This window comes from Athene cunicularia (genome assembly GCF_003259725.1).
Source record: "Athene cunicularia isolate RWA chromosome 15 unlocalized genomic scaffold, athCun1 chr15_part1, whole genome shotgun sequence".
Lineage (NCBI taxonomy): Eukaryota > Metazoa > Chordata > Aves > Strigiformes > Strigidae > Athene > Athene cunicularia.
This window is the reverse complement of record NW_020799121.1, coordinates 10,832,547-10,847,821: the sequence shown is the minus strand read 5'-3', so window position 1 is coordinate 10,847,821 and position 15,275 is coordinate 10,832,547. Positions and strand designations below refer to the sequence as shown.

General features: G+C 37.6%; 1 protein-coding gene across 1 annotated transcript in view; it reads right to left on the bottom strand.

Moving 5' to 3' along the window:
• The window catches only part of SLC15A4 (solute carrier family 15 member 4), a 36,245-nt gene that overhangs the window by 14,983 nt on the left and 5,987 nt on the right, over positions 1 to 15,275 (bottom strand). Inside the window, exons 2-5 of the mRNA XM_026859961.1 lie at positions 14,850 to 15,272; positions 6,391 to 6,686; positions 5,371 to 5,539; positions 4,259 to 4,336 (exon numbers count right to left, since the gene is read on the bottom strand). Coding sequence (XP_026715762.1) covers positions 4,259 to 4,336; positions 5,371 to 5,539; positions 6,391 to 6,686; positions 14,850 to 15,272 — 966 coding nt within the window. The remainder of the gene's footprint in view (positions 1 to 4,258; positions 4,337 to 5,370; positions 5,540 to 6,390; positions 6,687 to 14,849; positions 15,273 to 15,275) is intronic.

Sequence of the window (15,275 nt, the reverse complement as noted above, 5' to 3'; positions counted from 1 at the left end):
GGGTGTTGGGGGTGTAGGAGCTTTCCACTGGGACTGAACAACATCAAGTGTTCAGCGCAAAAAGGTTCTTTCACAAAAGCAAGTAATACTGCACATCGTTCCAAGAAAAATGAGGAATAAGAAAATTACTGGGCAGATGAAGACAGAACTCTAAGAAAACAAAATGTAGAACTCAAAGATGTTTTGCAAAGGATTTTTTTCTAAGATTTCTAAGTTTCAGGTCCTTACTCTGAATTAATTTTGTTAAAGAGTTAACTACCTAATTAAAACTATATTAATTCCTTTTGAAAGATGAGATGGCCACTAGCATTACTGCAACATCTGACTTTTTCTGCATACATCCTGAAATATGTTTAATGGAAAAAAAAAAATCACTATCCTCTGGGAGCTTTACTTCTGTTAAGATTTTTTTTTTGGTCATAGAACACCTGTTTGAGGAATGGTTGATTGTACTCAAATCTAGTAAACAAAATTGTGCAGATTATTTAAATGAATATACACCAAGATAGTTTTTTAAAAGCATTCATAGTCAGTTATTAGTGGCATACAAGACAGGAAGTGATTTAGTGCAATTAAATAGTCCCTACTATTTTGTTTCCAGTGATGTACTCTAGTCTGACAGAATTAAAGTTTTTTTCTACTCCAGTCATGAAAAGTTTAATAGCCAGGTTCTGTAGATCTCCTATTACTAGGCTTAGAACTTTCAGAAGTATGCCACAGAATGGTACAAACAGTTTTACTAATGTAATACAAAATTCAATTAACATTAAACTACACTTGTCAAATGAACAAAGAGCATGGTGTAATACATGTATCCTTTCTCATTTGCCAGATTCAGTAATTGAGAGTAAGATTCCCGTCTGTATGAATGAGACAATTTCTACCAAGCCTAATAATATTTAGCATGTGTTCTGAGCTAACAGACTAAGACAGTACAGGAAGATTTATAAAAATGTTATGGCTTGGGCATATTTTTTAAAATTGCATTTAGAACAGTGTGATACTGGACTATGATCTGTGTTTTTGATGCAGATTGAGCTTCTCATACTAAACTGTTTCAGTTGTGTGTGGTAACTCAAGGTTAGAATAGCTGAGTATTTTTCTAGAGATGATCCAGGATGACCAAGGGGCCTGTGACAGTCTAAAGCTACAGCCACAGTAACACAGGAGGACAACTAGATTCCCTACAAATCTCAACCACTGCAAGTATCTCAAACCCCCAAGCCCTCAGCCTCTAACACGGTGTGGGCATGCATCTCACTGCAGATGAGAACCCTGTTTCACTGACTGCTGTTACCACTCCAGCATGGCCGAGATGATGACACACTGCAAAAACAAGAGTTAGCAAAACATGAACCTTTAGTTCGTCACATAACCTAAGCAGGAGTTGGCACTTTCACAAGAGTTTGCAAGAGCATCAACTGGCATCAAGCCGTGTCCACATTCAGCTTTGTCAAAATCTCCAACTAGCATTAGCATACGTATGTGGAACATTTTCAGTGCTCTCTGCATGCAAACCTCTTGTAACAACAGTCATTAAAAATACTACTGTTTTCTTGCTCTGCATTACACTTGTCCCTTCTCCAAAGAACCCAGGCAAATGCTTTCTGGTTCACCAACCCCAAGAAGTTATGATGATGATGATGGTAAAACTGAATTTATCCCGATCTCTCTTTAACCTTTCCCAGGCATTTCAAGATCATGGATTTGAAAATGAAATAATAAGCTGGTTTGGCAATATAAAAATGTTCAGCAGTTTGATATATAAAATGTTCAGCAGTTTGATATATAAGATCACATACATTGTTTAGCAATCTTCACATAGGTTGAAGAATGCACAGTGAATTCTGCTGAGTTAGTCAAATTCTTGCTCGTTTTGGAATATTTAGCAAAACTTTAAAACTGTCAGTTTCCTTCCCTTTCCCATTCACCCTTTTGTTTCTCAAATATCAGACCAGCAACTGTGTTAACAGTTTGTACAAACACTAATTTGTGTAATTAGAGTCAAGGATGTAGGAATTTTTTATCATTGCTGAATCTGATAAGGAAGAAGAAAAATACCAAATGCCTCTGGCACTGCTGTATTTCATATGATCAATCACTTGGGGTTTTTTTTTGTTTAAAATATATGCTTTTCCATTTTCTTCTCTATCAGGAGCCTGCAAATTGAAAGGGCATACACATATTTCATTCTTTTCATACCAAGCAGAAATATATCTTTATTAACACTGGGCAGAGGTGCCTAAAAAACCTTAAGGAAAACCTAGACCTGATAAGGTACAATGCTGCTCATGTAAAACGTTATATTACTGCTAATTCTCTTAATTACCTCAAATCACTTCCATTTGGAGAAACGAAACTAGTCAGAATCACTTTCAAATATACCACCTACATAATGCAGATTGCGGGTCAGCATCCTTCAGGTGGACCACATACCAAGGAAGATAACAAAAATCAAATTAACTTATTTGATTTATGCTGTTAATGCTGTTCAATCACAGCAAAGTATTTCAAAATAAAACAACAACACAACTGATGTGCTGCAGAAAAAGGAGCCAGTCACAGTTATGCAAGATAGAAAATCATTATCTAAAATTAACAGGACAGACTAGGATCATTGTTCCATTATCCTTGCTTCAAGTTCTGCATACTTTAAGTAAACACTAAAACCAGGTAATTAACTTTTAAAGTCACACTTTTAAGTTAGAAAAAGTGGCTACATGGCATAAGTGGTATTTTAAAATCTTTTTAGCAAAAGCAATGAAAGCCATTAATTTTTCAAACTAATTTAATTAAACATAATGCTCTACTTACAACTTGAAAACAATTCTAACACCCAAAAAGGTGACAAGGAAAGATCAGTTTGTTAACCAAAGCTCCATGTTCATTTCTACACAATAAATATTGAGACTGACAATATTTTTATTTTTAATATTCAGACTGACAATGGAACTCTGAAGTCTTGTGTGCACTTTGTTAGAAGAAAGCAATTCTGCTTCTCTAGTCCCAACAGTGACAGTGTTCTAACAAGACAGTCACGTGGTTCATAATAACAGAAAAATCCTGATTCCCCAGCAATAATGTGGAAAGCTCAATGAAATAAGTAAAATCTGTTACATATCAAAATGTAACTGTACTAAACTGTCCTAAAGCAGAAGTAACTACACACTAAAAAAACCCCACCTTAAATGTAGTCCACAATTAAAATTGATGCAACTAAAACAGAAGCCTCGGACTAATTAGAATTTTTAAGAAAGAAAATACCTTATTTTTAAATGAACATGCAACTCAAACACCAAAAAACTGAACCCTGAACTGAAAGTGGCCATAGCCTTCTATGCCCAAAAGCTATGCAAAAAAACCCCCTCACAAACTGAGAACTCAGTTGAGGAAATTCCCTTTAAATTTTTCTGTTGATGGCATGCATTGAACTGAAAAAGTCAGAGACTACTCTTTACTGTTTTTAACTGTGTAAAACTAACTAGCATTTGGTAGGTTTGCAAGTCTTACTTAGCCAGTATCACTAACTTCCATGGAGCCTTCAGCTGTGATTCAGAAGCAGCTGAGTTTTCAAGCGAGTTCAAAGAAAAATTAAGTACAAACATTTTGTATTTTTGATCTGTAAAAAAAGACTGAAGCCATTCTGTCTTATTGCTATTAATTTTAACTAAAACAGAAGAAACTTAATTTTAAAAGAACATTTAGTAAGCCTGTTAATCACTTACATTCATGCTTTTTGTTTTTACTTCTCAGTACCATTTCTGGAATCATGGGATACCAGCCTTTCTTGAAAAAATATTGATTGAACAACTTCATCAATACGCTAAACTGATTCAAGGTAAAGTGAATATTGATTAAGCAGTATAAAGTTACAAATGTATCTCAGATTCCAAATTTGCAAATATTAATGTTTCAGTTAAGTATGGATATTCCTGCTGAGTTTGTAGGAATGCTTCTGTACTACTTACAACTTGAAAACTTAGGGCATATAGATTTGTGAGGTTTCTTCAAAGATCATACTTTGTCCACTGAAGGATAAAGACATTCTTAATTAAAGCAGTGAAAGTTATCTGAGTACATTCAGAACAGGACACTCTGAACTCCATATGCCAAAATCTCTGCACTGCGTGTCATGCTTCTGAGAGCATGTCTGTGGCCATCCATTCCCCTTCACTTCACAGAATTTTTGTACAATACTTACCTGGCTTGCATTTCAACTGAAGAAAACATACTTTTTCACTTGTTTTGCCCTGCTTACCGTATGAATAGAGTTGGTGTCATTTGATATTTCAGGAATTTTCAGGTGGAGACTTTGCAATACGTATGTTGTCTGCATCTAGCATTAGGAAAGATCGAGTTGAGATTACTTGGAGAAAGAGTAGTGAGAGCAAGATATTCTTACATTTATAATAATTAACAAAGATTATACCAGAAGTGCTAATATACCAAAACAAAAAGAATTATTGTTAGAACATTGCAAGACTTTTTTAATCCTTATATTCACATTTACTAAAATCACAAAGAATCATTCACATGACTTTAAAAGCAATTTCTGCTTAGTTTTCCCCCAAAACATATTTGCTATCCTAATTCATCCCACTGAGACAGAAGAACCAGAAAGGAATTAATTAAAATGAAATCTAGACTTCTTACCCAGAGCACAATAATTAAGGTATGTTAATCTCTACAAATGTTAGTTTTCACTATCATTTTAAATGATTTTATTTTCTTTTTTATTATCAAGTCAAAATATTATTTTAGAGTATTTTTAGTAACCGTTTTTCATCTCTCAACTTCAGGGTAAGTTTCATATTTATGAAAGAGTCCCCAGAAAAATACAAAATTAGATAGTTTGTCATACTGGTGAACTAATACAGCTTTCCACAACAATTTTATCTATCAAATAAAAAAAAAAATCAGAAGATGCTACCATCACACAGCATGATTTTTGCTAATATAATATTATTAAAATAATTCCTGGGATGCAATCCCAGATGTCTGAAAGACAAGCAGTTAACATTACTGAATACATGGGTATTAAACAAGTCAAACTGTCAATACCAGCGTTCTGAAAAGTCCTCTTCAATATCTGTCTTCTTTAGAATCACAGCTATAGAAGACTAACTGTAAGTGAATCTTTTAGAACAGTTTCTCCTCAAAAGGTTTTGTGTGTTCCCCTCCAGGTAACTGCTCTGGGGATACTTTTCAGACAGGAGTTAAATTTATAACACAGACTCAGAACTGCAACTTAATGCTAGTGCCTCAAGACTTTCAAATGCAACTGGGAGAAGAGGAACTTATGGCCCTTAAATTAAAAATGATGGGTTTTAGATATGTAAAATAAAAATGTAACCATCTGTAACTACTCACTTGAAAATACACTGTCCAGTAAGGTATTAAAGCCAAAAACACAGGGATAATTTTGACAAGAGCTTTCACATCTTCTACTTTATCTTCTCTGAATGGGCCCCCACGAGACAGCTTGGCCGTTTCAAAGAGGCTTTGCTTGCGAGGTTGCTGAAGTACTCCTTGGCCTTCGCTTTTGAAAAGAATTTGAAACATTTAGTTAAGCAACAACAAAAAAAATGACATAAATTGCAATCTTGTGACACTTCATTATAAAAAGTTCATGCGTTTCCAAAGTTACAGCAAAACAGCTAGGCCAGAATGGACCGTCAGCAGGTAAAAGCACAAGCTGAAAATTTCCATCATAAAGGTTCCCTTATTTCCCATCCACCCTCCACCACAGATAAATAACTGGCACTGCAATACACAGAACTTAAGAAACAACATCACAAAATACAGGTTATTCTAATTCTTTGAACTGTTTTCCAGTCTGAATACATGAAAGGCCATTGCAGAGGAGGCACCTGACATCTCTTTATCATCAGTAACTAAATTCAGCCACCAGCATTCCATGGGCATCTCTTAAGAGTGGAGTAACCATTTGGAAAGCAAAAAGCCAGTAAACATTTTGGCTGCCCATCAAGCCGCTTACAACATTAAATGCAGATGACTGCTTTTCAAATCAGAAGGCATCCCATATTATATCTAAGCAGAGAAGAAAGTTAACTAATGCTTAAAAGCAGCATACTTAGGTCACATCAGAATCTTTCAGAATCTGAACTGGCAAGACAGCATTCAATTAAAAACAGCAAACTTGATCTTGCAGCATGGAGATCCAGCGATCTCAAAATGTGCCTCTCTCATCCCTGAACTCCCAGAAAATATCTCCAGGACTCCAGTTTTCCAGATCCAGTTCTCAAAGCAAAACTACGTATTTCAGTGTATTCCCTAGTGTGACTTACTGCTGGCTAGTTTTAACTAACTACTTCCAACTCTTAGGCCAATTCACTGAATTCAGACTATACAAAAGAGCTCATTACAAACCTATTAGTTGAATGTTCCACATCTCTCCTTCTTGAGCAACAAGAATACGCAAGAATTTTGAACATGTCTGTGAAGGCACTACCATCGGGTGGTTTTGTGATGAAGAAACTCTGACCACATAAGAAAACCATGAATGAAATCCCAATGCAAATTGTTGGGATACTATATCCAATAACAAAGCTCACATTCTGTTGAATGTATGCAATGCCTCCCAGAGAGAGAATAGCTCCCAAATTAATGCTCCAATAAAACCAATTAAAAAATCTTCTTGTGGCTTCCGGACCCCGATCTTTGACCTGGAAAAGATCAAAAACAAGTCATTTAATTTCTGAAGAAAATTAAGCCTGTTTATTAGAATTCAATCAAGTTCAATGCACTGAAGAGTTGAGGTATAATTTAGCATCATACTGAAATGATTTAAGTGTTCTGGGCTTACCATGGTATTTGATGAAATGACACCTTACTGAGCTACCCCATTATATCAGTGACCTTCTAGAAGTTCAGCACAGGGATAGAAATGCCATACAATACTAAACTACGTAGCTTCCCCATAGAGGCCGTTATTATTTCTACTGCACTGTCTCTCATTTGGTCATTTACACAAAGCTCACTCTGATTAATGTCCCATAATCCACAGAAGTTAAAATAATTATTTTTTAAATAATTAAATTAATAATAATTAAATAAAACTAATTTAATAATTAGTGTTAAAAAGTTAAGCTAACTAAAAATTCTTATATTAGTATTATTGCAACAATTGCTTCTTCCAACTGTATACACGTAACAGTTAGCCATATTCCATTTACTAAGCCTCAAATGACTACTTGGTAATTAAAACATAAATGTAAATTTTAACACAGTGCTAATGCCTCTCATCAGAACATAAACTGAAGAATTGCTATTCTGACCTTTACAAAAAAAAGAAAAAAAAATAAATTTGGGTTGCCTGAGGTATGACATGGCCCCAGTAAACATTTATCCCTCTATTAAGTTAGCACTGTTCATAGCGCTATTTTTCTGCTTGAAGCTCTCAATATCTCTCCAGAGAAAGTAAAGACATCCCTGGTTTACAGAATTATCCTGTACAGTTTTCAGCATCACTCTTTATTCTGTATTGCCTATCATAAATCACCCCATGTTTTGTAATTATGTCACAGGGACCCAGCATCACTCATAAAATGTGATGTAAGAGAAATTATGCAAGTTAAAATTTGAAATTCATTAAAAAGATCAACTAGTCTGTAGAAGAATTCATAATACCCTATTTGTCACTGTTTTATGACTGAAAAGCCATTAACAGTGACTAGCAAGTCAGTGCCATGCACCAGTCTCGCTGAGTCAGTTGTTTTTGATTTCTAATTGCAAGTTTTCCTTCCTCATTTGCCAGCTCTTCCAAAGATCCCTGTTTAGTTGGCAATATGAAAAGCAAGCTATGTCTTGAAATAAGTTTTTGATGTCGTCAGTTCTGATTTAAAGCTTCAAGTTTCTCAGTGGTGCACAAACCCATCTGTATCATTTAACCACGCCTAACAAGAAATACGAAGGCACCTATTCCTACGCATAGTTAATAGCATTGTTAGGCATTCAGGTAGGTCTGTTAGCATGTCAAACACAATCCTGGAGCCTATACCCAAGAAATTCTCTCCAATTTCAACTTGGTACTCATTTCCTAATTTTAGCAGTCATCACCTGCAGTAGTGTATCAAGCTAGAAACTCCTTCTAAACCCCAAATGGCAACAGGATATTAGCAAACAATTACTTCGTAAACACAGTGCTCCAACTTATGCAAAGAGTTAGCAATCTATTTTATGAAGTTTCCATTTCTTCATCATAAAGTCTTAGTTCTCTTATAATTTCTGCAAGGAAGATAATTTCCCATCCTCCCTCTTACAAATGACCTTGCTTATGTCTATGCAAAGAAAAGCTGGGAGATGAAAGCAAACTTCTATACAGGTAAGAACAGGGCAAATACAACATGATGCTCCTATCAAGTATTATCCCAACCTCGAACCATTAGCTCTGAGAAACTTCCTGAAACAAGGATGGCTTCTATCTACTTAATAAATGCAGAAAATCTTGCTTCCATGAACTTGCCCAGCCTGCCTCTGAACCCAGGTCAGCTTTTAGAAACCATAATAGCCTGTGGCAAAGAGCTCCCCAGCTAATTATACAGTGGGAAGAACCACCTCCATTTGCCTGTTTTGAACCTGCCCTGTATTAACCTCACTCATTTTACCTAGTTCCAGGAAACAACAGAAGACAGCTGAGCTTTATTGCATCCCTAGTCCACTTCTGCCTCTCTCCCCATGACCATTATTTCCACAAACCGCTGCCACATCTTCCTTCTAGCTGTCTCTTCAGAGACAGGAAGTTGTAGACTGTTCCATGATTCCTCTCACGGGAACTACTGACCATATCTGTGGCCCTTCCCACTCCATCTCCTGTATCCTTTTTGAAACAGAGTGACCAAAAAGGAATGTAGTGCTCAAGGGACAGACACACCACAGACTTACAATGAAAATAACACATTTTCCACTTCCTCAAAGTACGAGGAAACAGAAAAACACACTAAAAATCACATTACAGCCATGTCTGAAACGCCACTATGGAATTTTACTGATAAACATTAATAACTAAATAAAAATCACACTGAACTAGCTGGTGGATATCTTGTCAAACTGGAAGAATTATGAAGATGTCTTAATCAAAACCAGAAAACAGGGTAGTTAAACGGCAATCCTTGTAGCTCCTTTCAAACATCACATCAGCTGCCCAAAATATTAGCTATATTACATTTACAGCAGGCTACTCAGTTTCTCCTGCTAGCTATTATTTGACAGCACAAAAGTGATTGGTTTATTCTCTTCGTAAGCGGACACTACATTTTAATAAGGGACCAAGAAGGAGAAAACCATGTTAGAATTTTATTATTTTATTTTTATCAGGGACAAGTATTTTTCACAAAACTGCAGGAATTCTTGTTTTTTTCCCCTTATGCTTGCATTATTTTCAATCACCCAAGCAGAAAGAAAAATTTATCACTTCAGCTGCTCAATTTCATTCTGTGCTCAAGCACAGCAGCACTCTCCTTGTGGTACCACCACCACCGGCTTCATTATATTCTTAACATCCTACCAGCAACTTCAGCAGGAAGATGATGCACATAAATGGCACAAATACCATCTGAATCCTGGATCAAATCTGTCCCGCGGGCTAAAGGTTCCACATCCCTGCACTGAAAGTCAAAATAGGTACGTTTAAAAGATTTTGTCCCCATCACAACAAAACAGCTTAAAAACAGTAGCAGTGCCTAAAAGGTATGAAAAAGGTCACCTTCTTGCACTTACCATGTTTTACTTACAACAGGAAAATGCAAACAATGTCAGCAAAATGCCATGGATAGAGTGCAAGGCGTCCCATCACTGAGCAAAAACACTGTAGTAAAACTGTTGCAAAGGTGTCCTGACTCAATGAACATGAGCCAGTATCTAATACACACGATCTATTTGCTCTAGGTAACTCATTGTTTCACAAGTGAGCTCAGTTTCAGACATTTTCCACAGAATTTACCAGTGTTGGACAGCTGTCACTTATACAGATCAACTACCACTACCTAACTTCCAGTCCTGAGTCTCCAGTTCACTACCCTGCATTCTTCAAACCTTACACACAGCTTTTCTCCCAACTACACGGGGTAGCCCATCATTCTCCAGGAACACTAGGGAACAATCCAGTAGTGCTTCTGCTTCAATAAAAACACAGACTGGCCTACTGTACTAGGAGCATCCCAAATGCCCTAAATTTTCCTCTTTTAAACCACAGGGCAAATGTCAATTTAAAAAACCCCAAACCCTCCCATCACTCCCCAAGAACTAAACAAAAACACTCCACCAAAAAAACCCCACCCACAAAGAAATGAAGGAAATGAGCAATTCTAAGCATTCTCTCCACAGCTGCTTTGTCAGATATCGGCCACAAGTCAATGCTGCCTGTGTTCAGGTGGGCCTCTAAAGAGGAAATAAAATAATCTTCCTACTTTCAAGACATCGAACATACCTTTTGAAAAAGAAAATCTAATGTAACATTTGATTTTTCTACAGTCCAAGAGGTGTTTTTCTTGATATACATGATAACTATCCTTTATATATAGTTAATTCAAATGCAGAAAGAAAAGCACAGGGACATTCTGAGTTTTACAACTGGGACCTACAAGGTACTGCATTTCAAAATAGTAAAGGAATAGTTCTCAAAATCAGAATTTCTAATACATAACACTTATCAGATTGATTATGGTCAGATGAGATGCAATTATGACCACAGTTATCATGATAAAGAATTCTGGGTGCCTGGAACACTATGTTACAGGAACTGTGTAATCGTTAGGTTATTTACAGCCGCTTTCAGCAGAGGAGACATCAGCTGTATAACTCTGCACTGCAATACTCTAAACTCATTTAGGATATAAGGTTAACATCTTAAAATCAGAACAAAATTTTAAATGAAGTAAAATAAAGGAGAGAAAGACTAACTAGGTCTTTAGTTACAACACCTGATGGAAAGTCATTACAAATATCTGACCGACAGCACCTTCCATAGCACAGCTGTCCCTGGGGTTAATACTGAGACCTCATTCTGACTTAGAAGAAAGATGATCACTTGCTGAATTATCCCTCCCCTGGATTTTTCAATGCCAACTTTCTTAGGAAATGATCCAAGTACTAATCAGAGCAGCTTGTACAGCTTGAAACCAAAAATATTACACAGCTCAAATATTAAGATTCTGTTAGACTTTCCTGATTTTTATGTAAAGAGACAGGAATCTATAGAAGCATCATTGCTTCTCCATAGTTCCTATGTTTAGGTTCTTTGCTTTGTCACGAAGTAATTTCCCAGCTCTCTATAGCTATGTCAGTTCCAAAGAAATGGTTAACCACAGGATTTCTCATTTTTGCTGCAGCTACTGCCTATCTGGTGCCTACCATTCTGCTGTGACATCTGATTTCTGACATCACCTGCTAATGATCTCAAGTATTTCCTAAACCTCAACATTTCAAAGATCCAGTATGTCATAATCTTCTCTATCTCCCTCTTCACATCATGACAGATCCAAAGCTATGACCTCCTGTTTGACTCACATAAAAAGATTATTTAAAAGTTACTGACATTAGCAGTTTTCATTTGTTCCTGTATTCAACTGACAGTCACAAGTGACAAATGTAACAAAAACCCCCAAACTTATCCCAGCCAATTATGTGAGCAGCCACAAAACAGAGCAAGGATGAAAATGTAGAAGCTTGCCCTTGCCCTTAGCCTACAAAAGAAAGAGCAATGACAACAGTGTTCTGCAGTCAAGTTTACTCTTACAAAATTCTGACCTTCTAATCCATCACTGCAGACACCAGTTATTCTTTGAGAGCATCTGGAGAGAACTCAGTAACAGAGCTCTCAGTAACAGTACTAGTCAGCTGCTATATAATTTCAAATTTTTACGCTAAAATTTGGCCAGTCCACCTTTAAAGTCTGCTTCCTCTCACTAGCGTCATATCTATTCTGTTTCTGTAGGAAACAAATTACTACTGCCCATGTGAATGCCACAACTTCAGGTTTCAAACTGTTATCTGCAGTCTTAGACAGTTCAACGACAACAAAAAGCAACCTGCAATTAGTGACCTTCAGTTCTTTATACATGGTCCCCATTCTTCCCCAGAGGCTGGAAAATCTTAAATTCTACAAATAAATAAAGGTTGAAAAACACTTTAAAGCCATCTTTAAATCAGCTATTTCTAGTGGTGTCCTGCCTCTGGTGATGCTATTGCAACAATAATGGTTTTAGCAAAGCTAGAAGATTTTTGGCAGGTTATGGACTGATAGTTTCAACTACTATGATGGCAATTGAGAAATAAGATACAGCGTGGGTTAAAACTAGCACCTCTAATCACCCTAACCCCCGAACAGATTCATCTATAATTAGAACAATTATTATAGCTGATACTAGATCAGCAGTCTACTACTAATGTTGGCTTCAATGCTGGAGCTAAACCAGCTTTCACAATAATGAGGGATAGTCATATTGTTTCCTAACTACAGAAAGTCACAACTGCTACATAGAACAGGAAGTGACAGCAAAACACTCGCACTTAAAAGGGGAACTGGAAAGTGCCAGGTTATACATATCACATGATTATAACCACTATTCTGAGAACCATCAGTTCAGATTTAGACCTGTATGATGGATCAATCTGCAACTTTTAGAAAAACAGCTCTTATTTATACCTTATATATGTTATAGTTTGTACCTAGGTTGCATTACCTTTTTTTGCTAAGTTGATTGGCAAAAGTTACTCTGTACTAAGTCTACTTAATCACTTGTAACAGCACTTCTAAAAGTATCCATTCAACAGAAATTAAAAAACTACATCTTTTTAACTTCAGAGGAAAATAAGTATTGGGATTTAGTTTCTAATCTTCCACAAAGTGATTATTCTAATAAAAAAAAAAAAATCTTCATTGAAGGATTTACATGGTAATTTTTAAGAGATCTGCAATGAAATGTAATTAACAATATCTGAAAGGTGGTTCATGTCAGCTGAAGTACATGTTATACAACTGATATTTTCCTTTGTTTGGTATTTAAGGGAAAGAGGACAAATCTTATCAGCACACACCCAGCCAAAACATGTTTGCATTGTATTCTGGCCTCCCAAGAATGTGACTTTGGGAGACAGACTTTATTCCCAGCAATACATATCTATCTACCCAGCAGTTTGCTACATTTCTATGCAGGGAGAAGGCACCCAAGAGGGCCCAAAACTGCACAACAAGGTTAAGTGGTGTGCTGTAATATATTTAACAATAGGTAGACCAGAAAAAGAGAACAGGAAAAATCCAGTCCTCGGCAGAGCTCTACTGAATATTATGAACCAGAAAGGAGTATTTCTTTTGCTTCACCCTACATAAATCACTGTGAATTATCTGCAAACCTAGCCAAAAACTGCTTTCTGTGAAATCCTGGGGGGAAAGCCTTTAAAAAAGATCCAGCTACAACAGCTACACTTCCATTGGCAATGGTTCTTCCTTTGCTCTGCTCCTACCGTTATTTATCTCTTACATTTAACGTTCATAAAGTGTTCTGGGGATAAGCAGTCAGTTTTGAAAAACACCTTACAAGATAAAGTCATATTAAAGCTATTTCACTTGATAGGCTCATGCTGGCTTAAACAGAACCAATACACAGGGGAAACACAATCCTATGCTATAATAATGTTTTACATTTATCTACTGCCTTTCACCCAGAACTCCAGAATTTATAATACATGAAATGCCAAAGAATGACAAATGTAAACTGCTGAACAGAGAACAGAGGTATGTTTGGCAAAGATACTGTGGTAGTTCCTACCTCTCAAAATTAATTTCATGGCATTTCTAAAACCTGCTCTAACCAGAACTCAATGGGCCAGTAAACAGACATGCAACTGGATCAGAGCTATCTTCCTTGCTTTGACATCAAGGACAGCTTGTTTAGAAAAGGTACTCCATATCTAAGCATCTGAAATTCTCAATATGTAAAGCAGAAATTATATTTCAAATGTCCACAGTCAGCATATTACCTTAGCATAAGATTGTAAAAAAAATACAAGCAACATCTCATTTCAGTTGATATTGAACTATGAGCTGTCTCTCAGATACGTTCTGTAAAGCCCCTTGGTTCTGCAGTGATGATCCAATGAATGGTATCTCTGAAGTGGATCTGAGTAAGGTCATTTGACAGGACGTGTCGTTATTAGAACGGCACAGGTAATACATTTACCATGTTCAGAGTACTTTCCCACCCGTCATCTGGCGCATATTTATGTTAGCCTGCACAAAAACATCACTCAAGGGCACAGTGCAGTACACAGGGAATACCTAAAGCATAAAAAACTGTTTGTTCTCTATCCTTCATTTACAACAGGATTATAAAGGCCTCTGACCACTGCCCTAGAAGGCCCATGCTATACTTGCCAAAGCTAAAATGTGTATCAGGTATTTTACCTGATGAGCTTTCTAAGGTTAAATTAACTGGGTACAAATTCTACAAAGAGAATAATTAACAATCCACTTAATGGCCATTAAGTATCCCAACTCCTCCTCAGATGGTGATGGCTTAGCTGAATCAGGTACCACACAGAAGGCAGGGATACCAGGAAACCATGGGCCATAAGAGATAAGGCACCACATAGACATCAGAATTATATCTAACAGGGTACAACTTATCATCTTGCATTACACAGGGAACAAAGCTGGAAGATCTGATTCCCCCTGAGACTTAACACCCACAGAGATGCGAATCGGTAGGCGCGCTGTCCGTCGCACCAAGGCAGGCCCCTCTGCATGACTGACTGCCTGACTCCTGACAGCCATCCCCTGGCTCAGATCAGCACCCACAAAACAATTCGACAGCTGCCAAATAATACTTGACCTGGTCCGCCCCAAAAGGGGTGATGTTGGCCTTGACCGACCCGACGCCCAGCCCCACGAGGACCAGTCCGACGAAGGTGGCAGTGGCGCAGTAGCGGGTGGCTCCCACCTGGGAGCAAGGCGCCACGGTGGCGTTGACCGCCGGAGAGGAGCAGTTCTCTACGGGGAACAAGGGGATGTCCCCGCAGAGGCCCTGGCGGGTGTGCGGCGCGGCGATGACAGGGAAGGCCAGCATGCCCAGCAGGTAGAGCGCCATGCTGAGCAGGATGGTGCCAAACTTGCCCAGGAGGGCATCAGCCAACCAGCCGCCGAAAGGCGACACCAGGTAGGTGATGCCCATGAAGAGCAGCAGGGCCTGGCTGGCCTGGGCACCCTCCCAGCCGTAGGGAGGCCCGTTGAGGAAGAGCACCAGGTTGGAGGCTGTCTC